The 13,692-nt window shown below is 33.3% G+C and overlaps 2 protein-coding genes and 2 long non-coding RNA genes across 6 annotated transcripts in view; 2 read left to right on the top strand and 2 right to left on the bottom strand.

The window, feature by feature from the left end:
* LOC117151262 overlaps positions 1–11,734 on the bottom strand; it is a 13,194-nt gene extending 1,460 nt beyond the window's left edge. Inside the window, exons 1-2 of the mRNA XM_033318946.1 lie at positions 11,400–11,734; positions 10,801–10,820 (exon numbers count right to left, since the gene is read on the bottom strand). Of these exons, the coding sequence (XP_033174837.1) occupies positions 10,801–10,820; positions 11,400–11,443 (64 nt within the window). The 5' untranslated portion in view covers positions 11,444–11,734. The remainder of the gene's footprint in view (positions 1–10,800; positions 10,821–11,399) is intronic.
* LOC100749115 (elongation of very long chain fatty acids protein 6-like) lies at positions 5,470–9,841 on the bottom strand. Of its 2 annotated transcripts, XM_033318945.1 has the most exons (4): positions 9,610–9,835; positions 7,268–7,391; positions 6,689–7,095; positions 5,470–6,203 (listed from the first exon to the last, which is right to left on the bottom strand). In XM_033318945.1, the coding sequence occupies exons 2-4, from the start codon at positions 7,307–7,309 to the stop codon at positions 5,654–5,656; spliced, it is 999 nt and encodes a 332-aa protein (XP_033174836.1). In that variant the 5' UTR covers positions 7,310–7,391; positions 9,610–9,835; the 3' UTR covers positions 5,470–5,653. The 2 variants fall into 2 exon arrangements, with proteins under 2 accessions (XP_033174836.1, XP_024220971.1); XM_024365203.2 differs by lacking the exon at positions 7,268–7,391 and having other exon boundaries at positions 9,610–9,841.
* LOC117151265 lies at positions 8,211–8,495 on the top strand. Its single transcript, XR_004461050.1, has 2 exons — positions 8,211–8,248; positions 8,323–8,495. It is a non-coding gene; the product is annotated as an uncharacterized LOC117151265 (long non-coding RNA).
* A 493-nt stretch (positions 11,735–12,227) lies between the features above and the next one.
* LOC117151263 lies at positions 12,228–13,602 on the top strand. 2 transcript variants are annotated; one of them, XR_004461048.1, is made up of 3 exons: positions 12,228–12,839; positions 12,925–13,123; positions 13,324–13,602. It is a non-coding gene; the product is annotated as an uncharacterized LOC117151263 (long non-coding RNA). The 2 variants fall into 2 exon arrangements; XR_004461047.1 differs by lacking the exon at positions 12,925–13,123 and having other exon boundaries at positions 12,231–12,699; positions 13,324–13,389.
* The last annotated feature ends 90 nt before the right edge of the window (positions 13,603–13,692 follow it).

The following is a 13,692-nucleotide window of genomic DNA, read 5'->3' as shown; positions in this document are numbered from 1 at the left end:
CGACCTCAAGATACCCACAGTCAAAGAGGAAATAGCAAAATATAGCGACAGATATAGCAAAAGAGTCAACAAACACCGAAACCACCTAATCACTGGACTACTTGATACGACGGACCAGATTCGCAGGCTGAAGAGGCACTACCCGCTAGACCTAAACGCTAGATACAATTAGTTATCTAAATTAAGTAATATTTACTTATTTATAATACTTACTTATAAATTAGACTTATCTATAACAAGTATTAACTAATTATAAATAATCAGCCATGTCATTGCGCCACGTCAGAAAAATTACTGAAAATTCTCAACGCGAGAATTGATTGTAATTTTAATAAATGAATAAAAAAAAAAATAAACATCGCCAAGTCGTCAACATCCTGCCCATATACCGTCGAAAAGTATTCAATCATCGTCCATAAACTCGCCAGGTCGTCACCAAATAAGCCAAACCATGATAATATTTACAGTAATTGTGCTATCTAAGTTTCCGCTGTCAAACACCTGCATACTGCTAAAAACCCGATGATGCGCGCCCAGAACCCCACAATATAGATAAATAACAACAATATATAATAAATAATGAACAATAAGTAATAAATACCATAAATCAATAAATAAATAATAAATAATAAATACATAAATCGAATAAAACAATTACTAGATAATCAATACAAAACTATAAATAAATAAATATCATAAACTAAAAGAATAAATAAAATAGTAAAATATTATAACATTATAGCGGTGCATACATCCAACCGCTACATACTACAATCTACTAATCACCACGTAACTCCCACAGCCGCCCCATTACTCGGCACCCCATTACTTATTTATTTATTCCAAGGCACATAGTTCGGCTCGTGTCACAATAAACAAATGGCCAAATAATGGCCAAATGGCCGGCCCGACTTTATTCCTTAAAAATAGGAACTTACTTCGAATCGACCGTACATGCTCACATTATTATTCATTTATTTGCAGTTATCCTCTAACGCGTATGTATATAAACGACTAATTACCGTGACGCGTGAATCTGCCATTATAGTCGATGGGGTCTTATCTAGATGTTTATTTGACTTTATCCGAGGTCGCCAATACCGGATAAATTCAACGATTACTACCGTACTTTTCGTTTCTCGCATACTTCCTATTATATCCTCCACTTACTTTTTCTTGTTCAGTGAGGATATTATCACCCCATTACGCACAAACGTCTTGTTGCTCACCCCCTCTATTTGTTCAACCAATCGCGGGGAGACGTAGTCGCTAGGAGAAACGTCAACGGGAGTCATAAATTCCCGTTACGATTATAAGAATCGACACCACGACTTGATCGATCCCCTGATTTCCGTTGAGATAATAGGGGTGATTGAGTTTGTATAACATTGTGATTCACGGAATTATAAATTATATATTTCCAACACTTAGATTACACTGATGAGCATAGATAGATAGATCGCACTTATCGCACGAAGATAAGATAGATATGTACGTTAGAGCAGGGCTCTTATAATTGGATTTAATGTATTAGTGGACGTAGCACTATAAGATATTTAGGTAATGTGTTAGTGGACGTAGCACTATAAAATATTTAGGAGAGGAAATGTATGCTCGACAATACCGAGACCGACTCTCGCGTTATGCTTAGACTGCCCCAATAGGCATTAGTTTTAGACTAGATAGGCATTAGACTTAGTAGTTGACTTTTCCAACGATGTAGAAGAAGTGAAGTTGAATGACGATGCTGTGTCGGAGGAAAGCTAGTGATGGGTGTGTCTAGCGCACGGGATCATCGGATTTGTTCGTGCCATTTTAGGTCAGGAAGTGAGGACAGTACACATTGCCTCGCATTGGACAAACGAAGGTTGGTGGACTAGGAAGGGTCTTAACCGCCCTCGATAGAAAGTTGCTAGTAGGAAGCATCGTACGTGAGAAAAACTAACTTTCCCGTGTCAAGCCGTAGTAAACAATAGTCTTTGGAAACTGATTTAGAAAAGACATTTGTTGGGTCTGAAGGACCTTAGCAGGCAAGTGACTTGGGTTTATGACGGGTGCTTAAGGCTATTGAGGGTACGCCGTACGGAAGAGCGGACATCTGGTGTCCGTCTGGCCCGCGGTGTGTGACCTGGGCCAGACAGACAGTCGCCCGGCGTAACAACCTTATTATATCTCCTGGATACTCATGATTTACTCATGATTGCTAGAAAAGGGGGATTGGTCAAAATAGAAAAACTACTGTGCTTAAATTCAATTACCCTATTGTAAATACTTACAATAAGCGGAGACTGTCCACAATAACTCAAACTTTTGCAGACTGTCTTTGAAAAACGTTCTTACACTGTCACTACAGCAATTATACTGAAGATCGTCTCTTGCTTTAGGGGTTTCTTCGGGAATAGGCATAAGCAATTTCGTTGAACACAACTTTTCTTTCATTCTTATATTTATTATTGGAGGAATGATTTTACGAACGAAGCAAACATATAAAAATTGTTTATGAAATCAGCTAGCCCGTCAATTTGACGGGTTTCGTAGAGATAGGTATACAACATACAAATTTCAAAAATTAGAAAGCTTAGGAAAAAATAATTGTGTGTTTAAATTCTTTGCGTTAAAATTAATTCTATGGTTTTTAGGGTATTTCATTTCGAAGTTTGAAATCCGTCAAATTGACGGGTCCCGTAAATCTAGTGTTAAAAAAAAAGAAAACTTCTGTAGTATCGTGGACGAGGGTTCTGGTGGCTGTCGGGCGAATTATAAGCAAGCGGTTGCTGAACATATGCGTGGTGGGGCTAAGACAAAAGATAAGGGCTTTCTAAGAGGCATAGCGTTGAATCTGTAACGTCAATTCACATCAGAGACCAGGCCACACACCGCGGGTAGGATGGCACCCAGATGTCTGCACCTTCTTGGCGCGTACCCTCAATAGTCTTAAGTACCCACCAGGGGTCCTGGAATATTCATAGTTAAGGTCCTTCAGACCAAGCGAGTATCTCTTGTCTTAGATTTCCTTTTACGTTTATTGTTTACTACGGGTTTACACGGAAAGTTGGTTTTCCTCGCGTCTAGTATGTTCCAACCGCGTCTGGTATGGTTAGCAACTTTCTCGCGAGGGCGGCTAAAACCTTTCCTGGTCCACTAACCGTCTTATTATCCAATCGGAGACGGTGTCTACTACCCTCACTTCCTTAACCAAAACTGTCATCAACAAATCCGATAGTCCCGTGTCCTTAGACACACCCACCCCTAGCTTCCTCAGACACAGTATCGTTAGCAACACTTCACTTATTCTGTATCCTTAGAATAGTCAACATATCTTTACCAGTCTCTACCCTTATAACAATCTCGTACTTAACGTATCAGTGTAACTAAGTTTTACATAACGTGGTTGGAGTGAATTGTGATTTATGTTAATTCAGTATGTATTACATTGTGATTGCTGAATTCATAATAAAGTTTAATTAAGACAAAATTAATAGTCGTGTGACGACTCAGCTACTTTATTTTATCATCCAATCCTCAAGTTTATGTGACAAATCCGTGGTGACGAGAGTTGCAAATTAATTATCTAATTGTCTTAATTATAATACGTTATTGTTCACGTTAAACAACCATCGTTTCCTGTTTAATCAACATCTGTTTAATCCATTTATTGTAAATAAACTAATTGTAGTAAAGATCCTACACTTTAAAAACATTTTCACGAGAACCACATCAACGAAGGAAAGAAATCTTAACACTGTTGGAAGAACACCAGTAAAAACGAAGATTGCAGAACCCACAGAAATAATTACGCGCAGAAAGTCCGCGTATTCGTGGAATAAACCGTCGCGTGACAATTATTCCATAATAGTTTTTAGTATAAATGAGCGTACTTAGAGGAGACAGTAGTTTGAAGAAGTCAGTCTTCAAACAATTATATTTAGACAGTTTAGTGCGATCGACAATACACATAAGCAAGGTGAGAGTCTTGGACATTATAACATTCTCTTCTTCAATAATTTCCATCTTGTACCACTCGAATAAAATTATTCGTCGTCTATAATTGACAACAATCAAGAATTATCATTGTATATTTTTAATCGGGCTTTCTTCAAGAATATTAAATATTTAAACGACAGTACGCTGTAATCGATATTCCAAAATTGTGTTTTTTGCAGAACTCTATATGTTTTTATATACTAATGATGTGATTTTTTATTCTCTGTACGAAAGCCGAATTAGGATACGTAAGTCGAAAAAAGCTTATTTAAAAAAACATTATAATCTTAATTTCAAAAAATGTACTGTATGAAAAGCAAAGAAAATATAAATATAAGTGTACTATTAGGTTAGTAACTGAGTGATTGTGGATTTTGCTATTAGGTGGTATTGAGAAAATCCGCAATCACTTAGTTGTCAACACAATACTTGGTGTCTTCCCTCGTTCTTCATACGCCAAGCTTTACTAAATTCAGAATAAAATGTCTTTTAAACCATGCATTTTTAGACAAAAGTATCTTATCATCTATTATATAGAAAATAAAAGAAATGCATTAATGAATGGGTAAAGAAACATAGGCTTCTGTTTAAAAATATACCGACGTCCTTGAAATTCTAGGAAAAAGAAATTAATTTAAGGAAATATTCTTTTCGCCATTGTAGTGCCTCTTCAGTTGTGTAACTTTGCCCTGTGAAGTTGTTCCATAAATAAGGAAGGTATTTAGACAATCCCATTTAGGTAAGCCACCCAGCTAGATCACTGGGCCAATTAGTATATAACAATTTGCACAAAATATTGTTCAGAAACAAATTATGCGATATAATACAATAGTTTAGAAATAAACGAAATAGATAATCAGTTTTGTGAGACTGTTTGCGTTCTAAAAGTTTGTACGGATGGTGAAAGGGGAGTCGAAAACATAAACTTTCTTTCTGCTTTTATTAATTTCCTTTTTCCTTGTATAGCCACGGATTACGATTACACTACATACATAGACACACTGAATTTTGTTCTTTAATTAACAAAGCTTTTTTCACAATGTTTATGCATTGATATGCACTGTTGTTCATTCCGTATTTATTTTACGATCAGAGATTTTCCATGAGTATAATGACAATATTAGAGCAAGCGTCGTAATAGCCTTTAATATTATTGGACATTTAATCAGAGTGTCGGTTAAGTCAAAAATTCCAAGAAGTCATCAATTATCGATTACATGAAATACTAAACTGTTTGTTATTAAAACATCTCCTTACCGTATTTAAGAATAAATTTATTCGGCAAACAAAAATACAGTTAAAATCATATATCTGAACGTATCTTATTTTTTGTGAATCCATTTTTCTTACTAATGTTACCTAAAAATATTTCGAAGATATGCTTAACGAAATTTCGCTCTTGATTTTCCATGTATTCTAACTTCTTCACGAGCAACTTTTTTGAAAACCATCGTATCCCATACCTTAACATACATACACAACATACATACCTTAACATCAAATACACTAAATGTTTTACAATAAATAAATATCTTATCACTTGCATTATGTCACAACCAATTTCTATTGTTGTAAACTAATGCAGACTCCCAAAATACGTTATAAGTGTTTTCACGAATCGTTATCAGAAAGCGTTTATAGAGAAAGATTTCAAAAACTTTGATATACTTTAGCTAGTCTTTGGTTTATAATACTCCTTTCTTCCATCGACGTGAACGTTCTCTCCGACTTTGTTTTTTCGTTTTTCGGAAAGATAAGCCTTGAAGAAGAATTTTCCAAATAGGATTAAATAACTGAAGTAGATGGCGAAACCAAATATAACATTTTTACGCGTAATGTAGCATTCAAGTCCACGAATTTCTGGATAATAGTAAGCCACAATAGTTGCAACGCAACCAATCACCATTTGTACCAGCTGCATCGTAGTAATCATCATGGCAAAACCTTTTGGTAATTTATATTGCATTGCTTTTAAGGTATAATAAGAATACATCCAGGAATGAACAAAGTAGTTCATTACGGTATACCACCTTGAGAGTGCTGTAGTCTCCGCATATGTGAACCAAGAGAAAAGAACAACAGTTAAATGATGGTAAAAATGTAGAAATATCAATGGTTGCTTTCGTAACACAATGAAGATCGTATCACCAAATTCTGGGATCTTTGATAGGACAAATACCCATGTCCAAAAGCCAGAAACATGATCTTGCAAAAGGTTGCTGAAAAGAAAATAATTCCATTCTTATCGTATATTATAGATTAACATATTTAAAATATCGATTCATTTTGTGAATATGACATTTAAATCAAAGCCATGTATTATGTTCCATACAATGAAACGATAAGAACTTTGTTATTTTGATTTGGAAATATAATCATACAATGTGTTTAGTATAGGTCGATATGTTGCGAATTGGTAGACATAACTGATTGTATCAATAGATAAAACTCATTTCAGATACAAATTTATACGTGAAATCTTTTTAGAGAATTATTATAAGAATAATATCGTAAACAACTATTAAAAATGTATTTCCTATTTTACTAACGCTTTCCACATATCAATATTCACTAAATACCAAGCATAAGGAATTATTTCATATAACAATTCATTTCATTAATAATGTTTCATTAATAATTATTTTTTAAAATCGCCACTCACCTGAAAATATATTACAAGGTAAAAATATGAAAGTAGCATTACCTAGGTATGCAAATACTATGGTAAAACCCATGGTGTCTCAATGTAGAGAACATTTCCGGTGCTGTTCTACAAAATCCGATAATGGAGAACACTGCAAAGAATCCACTCCATAATGCAAGCGGACGCTTCAAGTCAAACTTTGGTCTACTCGACATGTAGTACTTGCCGCCAAAAATTAGGATCACGTAAATAATACAGCAGTAGTAGCAATACTGAAAATTATTCTGGATCCATTTTTGAGTGTCTGAATAAAAGTAGTTTTTTTCGAAGTTGAAGACATGCGAGTAGGTAGGTTCAATGATCTGCGGAGAACCCTCTTTATTCATCCTAAAATATTTTTTTTTACATCCACTGGTCGCAAAGCAATTAAAGAAAATACGCAGTCTTTCGCCCACGTTGTCAATTGACTAAAATGTAAGAAGAAGAACTGTTAACATTTTCTTTTAAAACTATGGAAATTGAAATACTTAATAAATGATGTATTAAAACTAATGTAAAATATTCAAAACAAAGTAATAAGACAATACAAAATAAGAAATTAGTTATTTTTGTCTATCGTATTTAATTAAAATTTAATATAAAGTATTGTTGATGTTGTTCTGTTTTTATGAGCTTCGTCATCTATCAGAATTCGTTACGTTGTTAATGTTTAATTACAGCAGGATTTGAATTTTCTGAACATTTTCCAGTAGTACGTTTAATTCTTCGGACAATATCGGACAGAAAAGAAAAACAAATATTAAATAAACAAATATAAATTAACTTATGTACGTTTTTACTTCTGCTAAAGAAATGAAAAATGTATTTCGGTTATTATTAATATCTGCAATGGATGGCGATAAAAATGAAAATGAAAACAACGAAAGTAATGATAATCTAAATGAAAATGGTGATATAATTACACTTCGTTTTCCCTTTGCTCTAAGTGAGATCCCAACAAAAAATTAACACAATTAAAAAGAAAAGGCTTTTGTTTAAAAATATGCTAGAAAGAAAAAAAATTTCTTAAACAGTATTATCATTACTTTTTACAAATACTTTTTTATATTTATTTATTTAATTTGTACTTTAATTTGTACAATTTGTCCAGCTGAACATTTGGTAATTTTTTCTAACTTTATTGCTAAATAACATGTGGATGGCTACTCCCAGCGGGATACCATCTTCGAGATGAAGTACTTGAATGTAATAATAATTATTCAACTCATATTATTAAAAATAAAAAACTAACATATTCACTGCAATCTTGACATGCACCCTCCATTAGGCGAACACTTCTCTTTGACGAACTTTTTAGATAAAGAAATTTCTAACGAAGGCAAGGAAGGCAATTCTCTAACGATTGCGAGATGAAAACGAAAAAATATTTGCCTGAAATCAAAAATCTGAGATTTATGTGATCACATAGAGCTTTTGAAAATGTTAAAATTTAGAAAATTTTAGAAGGCCTAAACTAACACAGGCCCCCTAGATTTTTACTTTTAGTAACATGAGTTCAATAATTGAAGTAATACCCTATTATACGATTACCGCGTATGCTCAAAATATACAGGTTTACATGTACATTATTATTACATTCCACTCATCTTCAACATCTTTTAATTAAACTTCAACTCACACTATTTTCTTTTTAGAGATAGATTTAACTCCTCCTTTTGGAAAAACATAACAATTGAAGTGAACCAAAGCAAAAAGCAAACAGTGATTAAACATTTTGGAAATGTGATTAAATTACTTAAGTTCCTTGAAGGAATGTTAAGCTGCAATTAGTAAGTATTAGCTATTGCAATAAGTATTAATCTAAGGACTAAAAAAATGAAGGCACGTCATGAGTTATATATGTTAAGAAAGGAATAAACGTTATTTTTCAAATATTTTTTAATTATTGTTATCAAATTATTAACACTACAATGTTTAATTGCCAACGGTACACTAAAGCATTAAATTTACATATGAGGTTGCTACATATGAAATGATATTTTCAATTTTCCCCAAAAATAAATAAGTTTCATTATTGTAGAAAAGTTGCATAAATTCAATGCTTCTGTTACATTTGTCTTTCACATTTGATTCTTAGGTGTGTTCCATGTTAGGTCTTACTTTCTCAAAAACTATAATATGCCGGAAACTTTTTAACAAAAACTTATAATTTTCACGTTTTCATGAATGGATGAAATAACGGTTGAATAATAGTTTGATCTGACAAAGGTCTTCAAACAATGCGATTGACAGAAATATCCCTAATTTAGGCAAACAATATATGATGACGTGCTAACATAAAATACGTAATTAGAAAGTTATGTTCCAACTACAACCATATGATTACTACACTCGCCGTTGAACAATATAAAATCTTTAGAAAAGTTATGATGCCGATGAAAATAAGAAGTTTGAAATATTTTTGGTTTCGATAAAATGCAAAATATCGATTCGCAGCTGCATAAACAATGATATGATACGAAATATGACCTGAAATTGTGCACTTCATATGTAGTATATCATTGATTTGTCTATTTACATAACGTGTGTTATATAGCACAAACCACAAAAGGAACTATTCACTTAAAAAATTTTTTAGAAAACTAAGAAAATGGTTGAAATGTGCATATTTATATAATATCTGTATTTCTAACTTAAATGTAACGAATTGTTTTTTTTACATGAAATTTGTTTTCAAATTGGTATTCAAAATAATAGATCTATTAATATAATTTTAGTATTTAATTCAAATTTAGAAATTAAGTCAATAATTTATTAATTAATTGGCAAATTAATTATTAAAGCAAGTTATTCATCATTGTCATATTTAGCTATGGAAAACCTTAGTTTTCGATTTTAGAGGATACACTAAACTTTTGAAAATGAAGCGTTCATTTCTGAATCAAAAAGTAAAATTCGATGATAATAATTTCGGTCCATACCAATTTCTTTCCCTTGAGGCAATGATCGATGCCGTTATTGAGTTCGAGTGTAGATATTTCTTAGACGAAACCAGCAAAAGTCGATTTTAATCCGCGCTGAATTCTTATACAAATAGCATGTACAAATAATCAACCAAGGGAGATTATCACTGATGGTTAGTGGGTAACTATCATCACACGCAACGTGTCGTAGAGTGTGCAGTATCTCACTTCCTACTCGAAATAAAACATACTCCTCTTGGATGGTTAACGATAAAAAAGCTTGCGCAATTTGCAAAAAGCAATACAATCATGCAAATTAATACATTTGGATTCAACGTTATTCCATTTACTTTTTACTTTTCTTGCTTCTAGGAACAGATTGTCGCCAAAGAATTCTAAAAAAAAGATATCTTACATCAACTGGCGTTTTTTGCGTAATGATATACATCATTTACATTTTTTACTGTTAGCTAGCAATTGCACGGTATTTGTTTCTACGTCTAATAACTAATAAATATTGTTCCAGAATTTGAAAGATAATAAAGATTTTATTTATGCAGAGCAAAAATGTATGAAGAAATTGAAGTCTAAATAATACAAATTATATTCAAATGTCAAAGGAATTATCGGTAGGATAGTACCAATAAAAATTGTATTAACAGATGCACGTATGTACACATATTAAAACATCTACATTAAAGAAACATTTAGTTATGTCCTAATACTGCAGATAAAAAAGAATGTGATTCTATTGGGTTGGCAACTAAGTGATTGCGGATTTTGTTATTACCACCTAATGACAAAATCAGCAGTCACTTAGTTGCCAATATGATAATGGCAGTTAGCCTTCGTACTTTCTATATGTGCCCATCTACAAAGAATAGCTAGAAAAATTTACCGAATGTCCAGCTGGACAAATTGTAAAGTGCAAATTAAATAAAAAAGAAAGAATCTGCAGAGAAGCTAATAACACAGAAATAAAATGATCTTAAATAGCAACGGGCTATCTGTCATATCGACACGGAGGTGCATTGTCGCTAACATACATCTACTGAACAAGGTTATGCAAGAAAGGAAACAAAATGTATGTAATGATTAGGATCTGATACTTCTCATAACTCATGGATAAACAAAAAGTATATACTTTAATTTAAGTAAAGAGACTTATTACTACTCCGTGTCTTTATCTTTTTAGCAATATCCACAAAATTGATGTTGTATATGTACATCTGTGGTATATCGATAACAGCAAAGAATGTACACACAGGTTACTAAAATTAAAGATGTATATAGATGATGTCTATATAAATGTACATATACGTGTTTAAATGTAGATGTTTTAATGCAAATGTAAACGTTTGAATGTATGTTAGATGCATATCTACCTATATACATCCTTAATTTTATTAATTCATTTTTCCACGATACATTACGTCAAATTCGACACGTTTTGAATATATTCAAGATACACATTCTCACGTACAGAGGTTTGTTGAATTTAACGCTTTATTTAACTCCGCAAACACTCAAGGACTATGGAAATTCGGTCTGGCAATCAGTCATTCAGCATGGTCTCAACGCGTGACTAACTTCACGTCCGTATGGTTACGCAAATTGCCCATCGTTTTATCAAGAATCACGTTATTCATTAATTTAAACAAATCTTTCGAAAAATCCCTTGCAGCGTTCGTATGAATCCTGGTACTTAAATCGATGTAATCCCGCAATCATCGCGATTGTTGAAACTCAAGAATACGATGTACATTTTCCAATTTCAATCTCGTGTTTTAAACACTGCGACAAATAACGATAGTTGATGACATATCGAGTTTGTTGATAATATAGCAGTCATAGCATAACCAATTTTTTATTCCGCCATTTCTCCTCGTGGCTGGGATAGAAAGGTTATTCGCTCGCAATTGGTAATATAGATGTCTAATTTTTTTTGCGAGATAAAACAGTGAAGGTAACTAAAGAAAGAGAGAATAAATGTTATGGTACCTCGCGATGATATGACATATTATTTACATCAGTTAGCGCTAATTTGCATTGATACATAGCAAATTATATGCAAGCAAGATAATCTTCAATAAATAGCAAATTGACATGCTTCCTTTTTTGCGCAGTTAGATGAAACGCTTCATTTTCCTATCTGTAAACGTTTATAGATATATCGTTGCGTTTCTTAAATTTGCTAATTTCATTCAGCGACATGGGCAGTTGAATACTGTCAGTACAGAGTATGTTAGAGCAGGTGGGTACGATACCTGTCGGTATGAATGTTCGCTAATTGGACAAAGGTCCGCAACGACAGACCAAAAGAAACATGCGTCATCGTCACATTTGATATTGATAACTGATCTTTGAAATTGTACTGTCCAAGGTAAGGAAAGGTTGCAACCTGCACGAACAGGTTGATGCTTGTTGCAATTTATTAACAAGTGCAATATCTTTGAAAGAGCCCAAGTGCTGTCTCGTTCTTGAAACTCCTCTTGTAATGTCTCTCAAATAACACTTATATAAATCGAATGATCTGTATAGTTCATGTTTCCGTGTGCTGAAACTCTTCACCGAGATTTCATTTCGTAACACAAACTCAGCTTCAAATACTGCATTCACTTTCAAAATTGAATATTCATGTCCGTAACGCGCGATTCGATGTGCTCTGCATTAATAATGCCAGTTAAAGTACAAACCTCTAGTCACGTGCGAAAGGCGTTTACTCGTTAAAAGGTTCAAAGTCTCTAATCTACGATTAACTGATGTTATTGCATGTTTTGCACTAACAGATAGTTTATTCTTCTAGTTATCCTGATATTTGATAAATAATCAGCTTTAATATTGTAGTAACGTGGACAAATTGCCTAAGAAATAATCGGGTGAATCATAAACAATGTTGCGAGAAAACCTAAATATCGACAGGACAAAAGGGTCTGGAAACTTCAATGAACCGAGCAGCCCATCAATGTGTCATCGGTCCTTCAGTCGAATAGTTACGCGGGAGAAGCCCTACGTGACTATGACCGCGGACGGTTACGGAACACGTGCGTGCTGGGGCTATGAGAGAAGACAAAGGGATGCTTAAGAAGGACGAATTAACAGACAGTCGTAAGTTGAGAGTCGAGATGTGAGGAGTCGTTAACTAAGAGTCGAGTTGTGAGGAGTCGAGAGTTGAGTTGTCAAGCTGTTATGAGTTGTAAACTATTAATTGTGAGTTGTCTACAACTAAGTAGAATCTGGTTATTAATGTACGCTAATACTTCAAGTTCCTTTCACCTTTATTACTTATCTTTTATACATTTCAAAAATTTTATGTCCTCATTTATTAATTAGATTGACGAAATCAAACCTGGCGAAAGAAAGTATAATCGAGGAAGCATGATTTGCGGGCACTGGCTGCTTGGAATCATCGATACACATACAGTTGATTGCTGGATTAATCATCAATGTTATTAAGTCTCATCTTTGTTATTAAAGAATATGTTACCATTGATTCAGAGATACATACCAATAGTTTTAAAAGTTGCAGTAGGTTAGCAACAGAGTGCTATATACATAAAACTCTTAATCACACTATTGAATTTGTACATAGATTGAATCTGTGAACATACTAGTGAATTGTAAAAATAGAAAACAAATTAGCTTTAAGTTAGGATAGATTAAATTCCCTGCCGATAGCCGGTAAAGTTAATGTGAAGGGAAAAAGTGTTATACGCAATTCTTTTATTACAGCACCAGATGGGGCTCACACCTAACATATTAAAACGGAATGATAACCAGTAAAACATTGGTTTGGAGGAAAATCAGGCTACCATGATGAAGAATTTGGCAAACGCCTGTGTAAATATTTCAAGCGATGATTTTGTAACCATCATAAAGTAGACAAAATGTCATTTTTAATTGGTGCAATAAAAAAAGAATAAATATTTAAAAATTAAAATAAAAATAAAATACAGAACTAGATGAAATTTCTGAAGAGCTACCTTCTCTCCAATTTCCACAATTTTTAAATATGTTGTAAAGCTCTACCTTTTGGACAATTTGCTCCTATACATATAACCGACCGTAGGTTTTACTTTCCAAGTATCCACGATTCTTAAA

This window comes from Bombus impatiens, unplaced genomic scaffold (genome assembly GCF_000188095.3).
Source record: "Bombus impatiens unplaced genomic scaffold, BIMP_2.2 scf_0132, whole genome shotgun sequence".
NCBI lineage: Eukaryota > Metazoa > Arthropoda > Insecta > Hymenoptera > Apidae > Bombus > Bombus impatiens.
The sequence above is the reverse complement of the archived record's forward strand: the minus strand, read 5'-3'. Positions and strand labels throughout refer to the sequence as shown.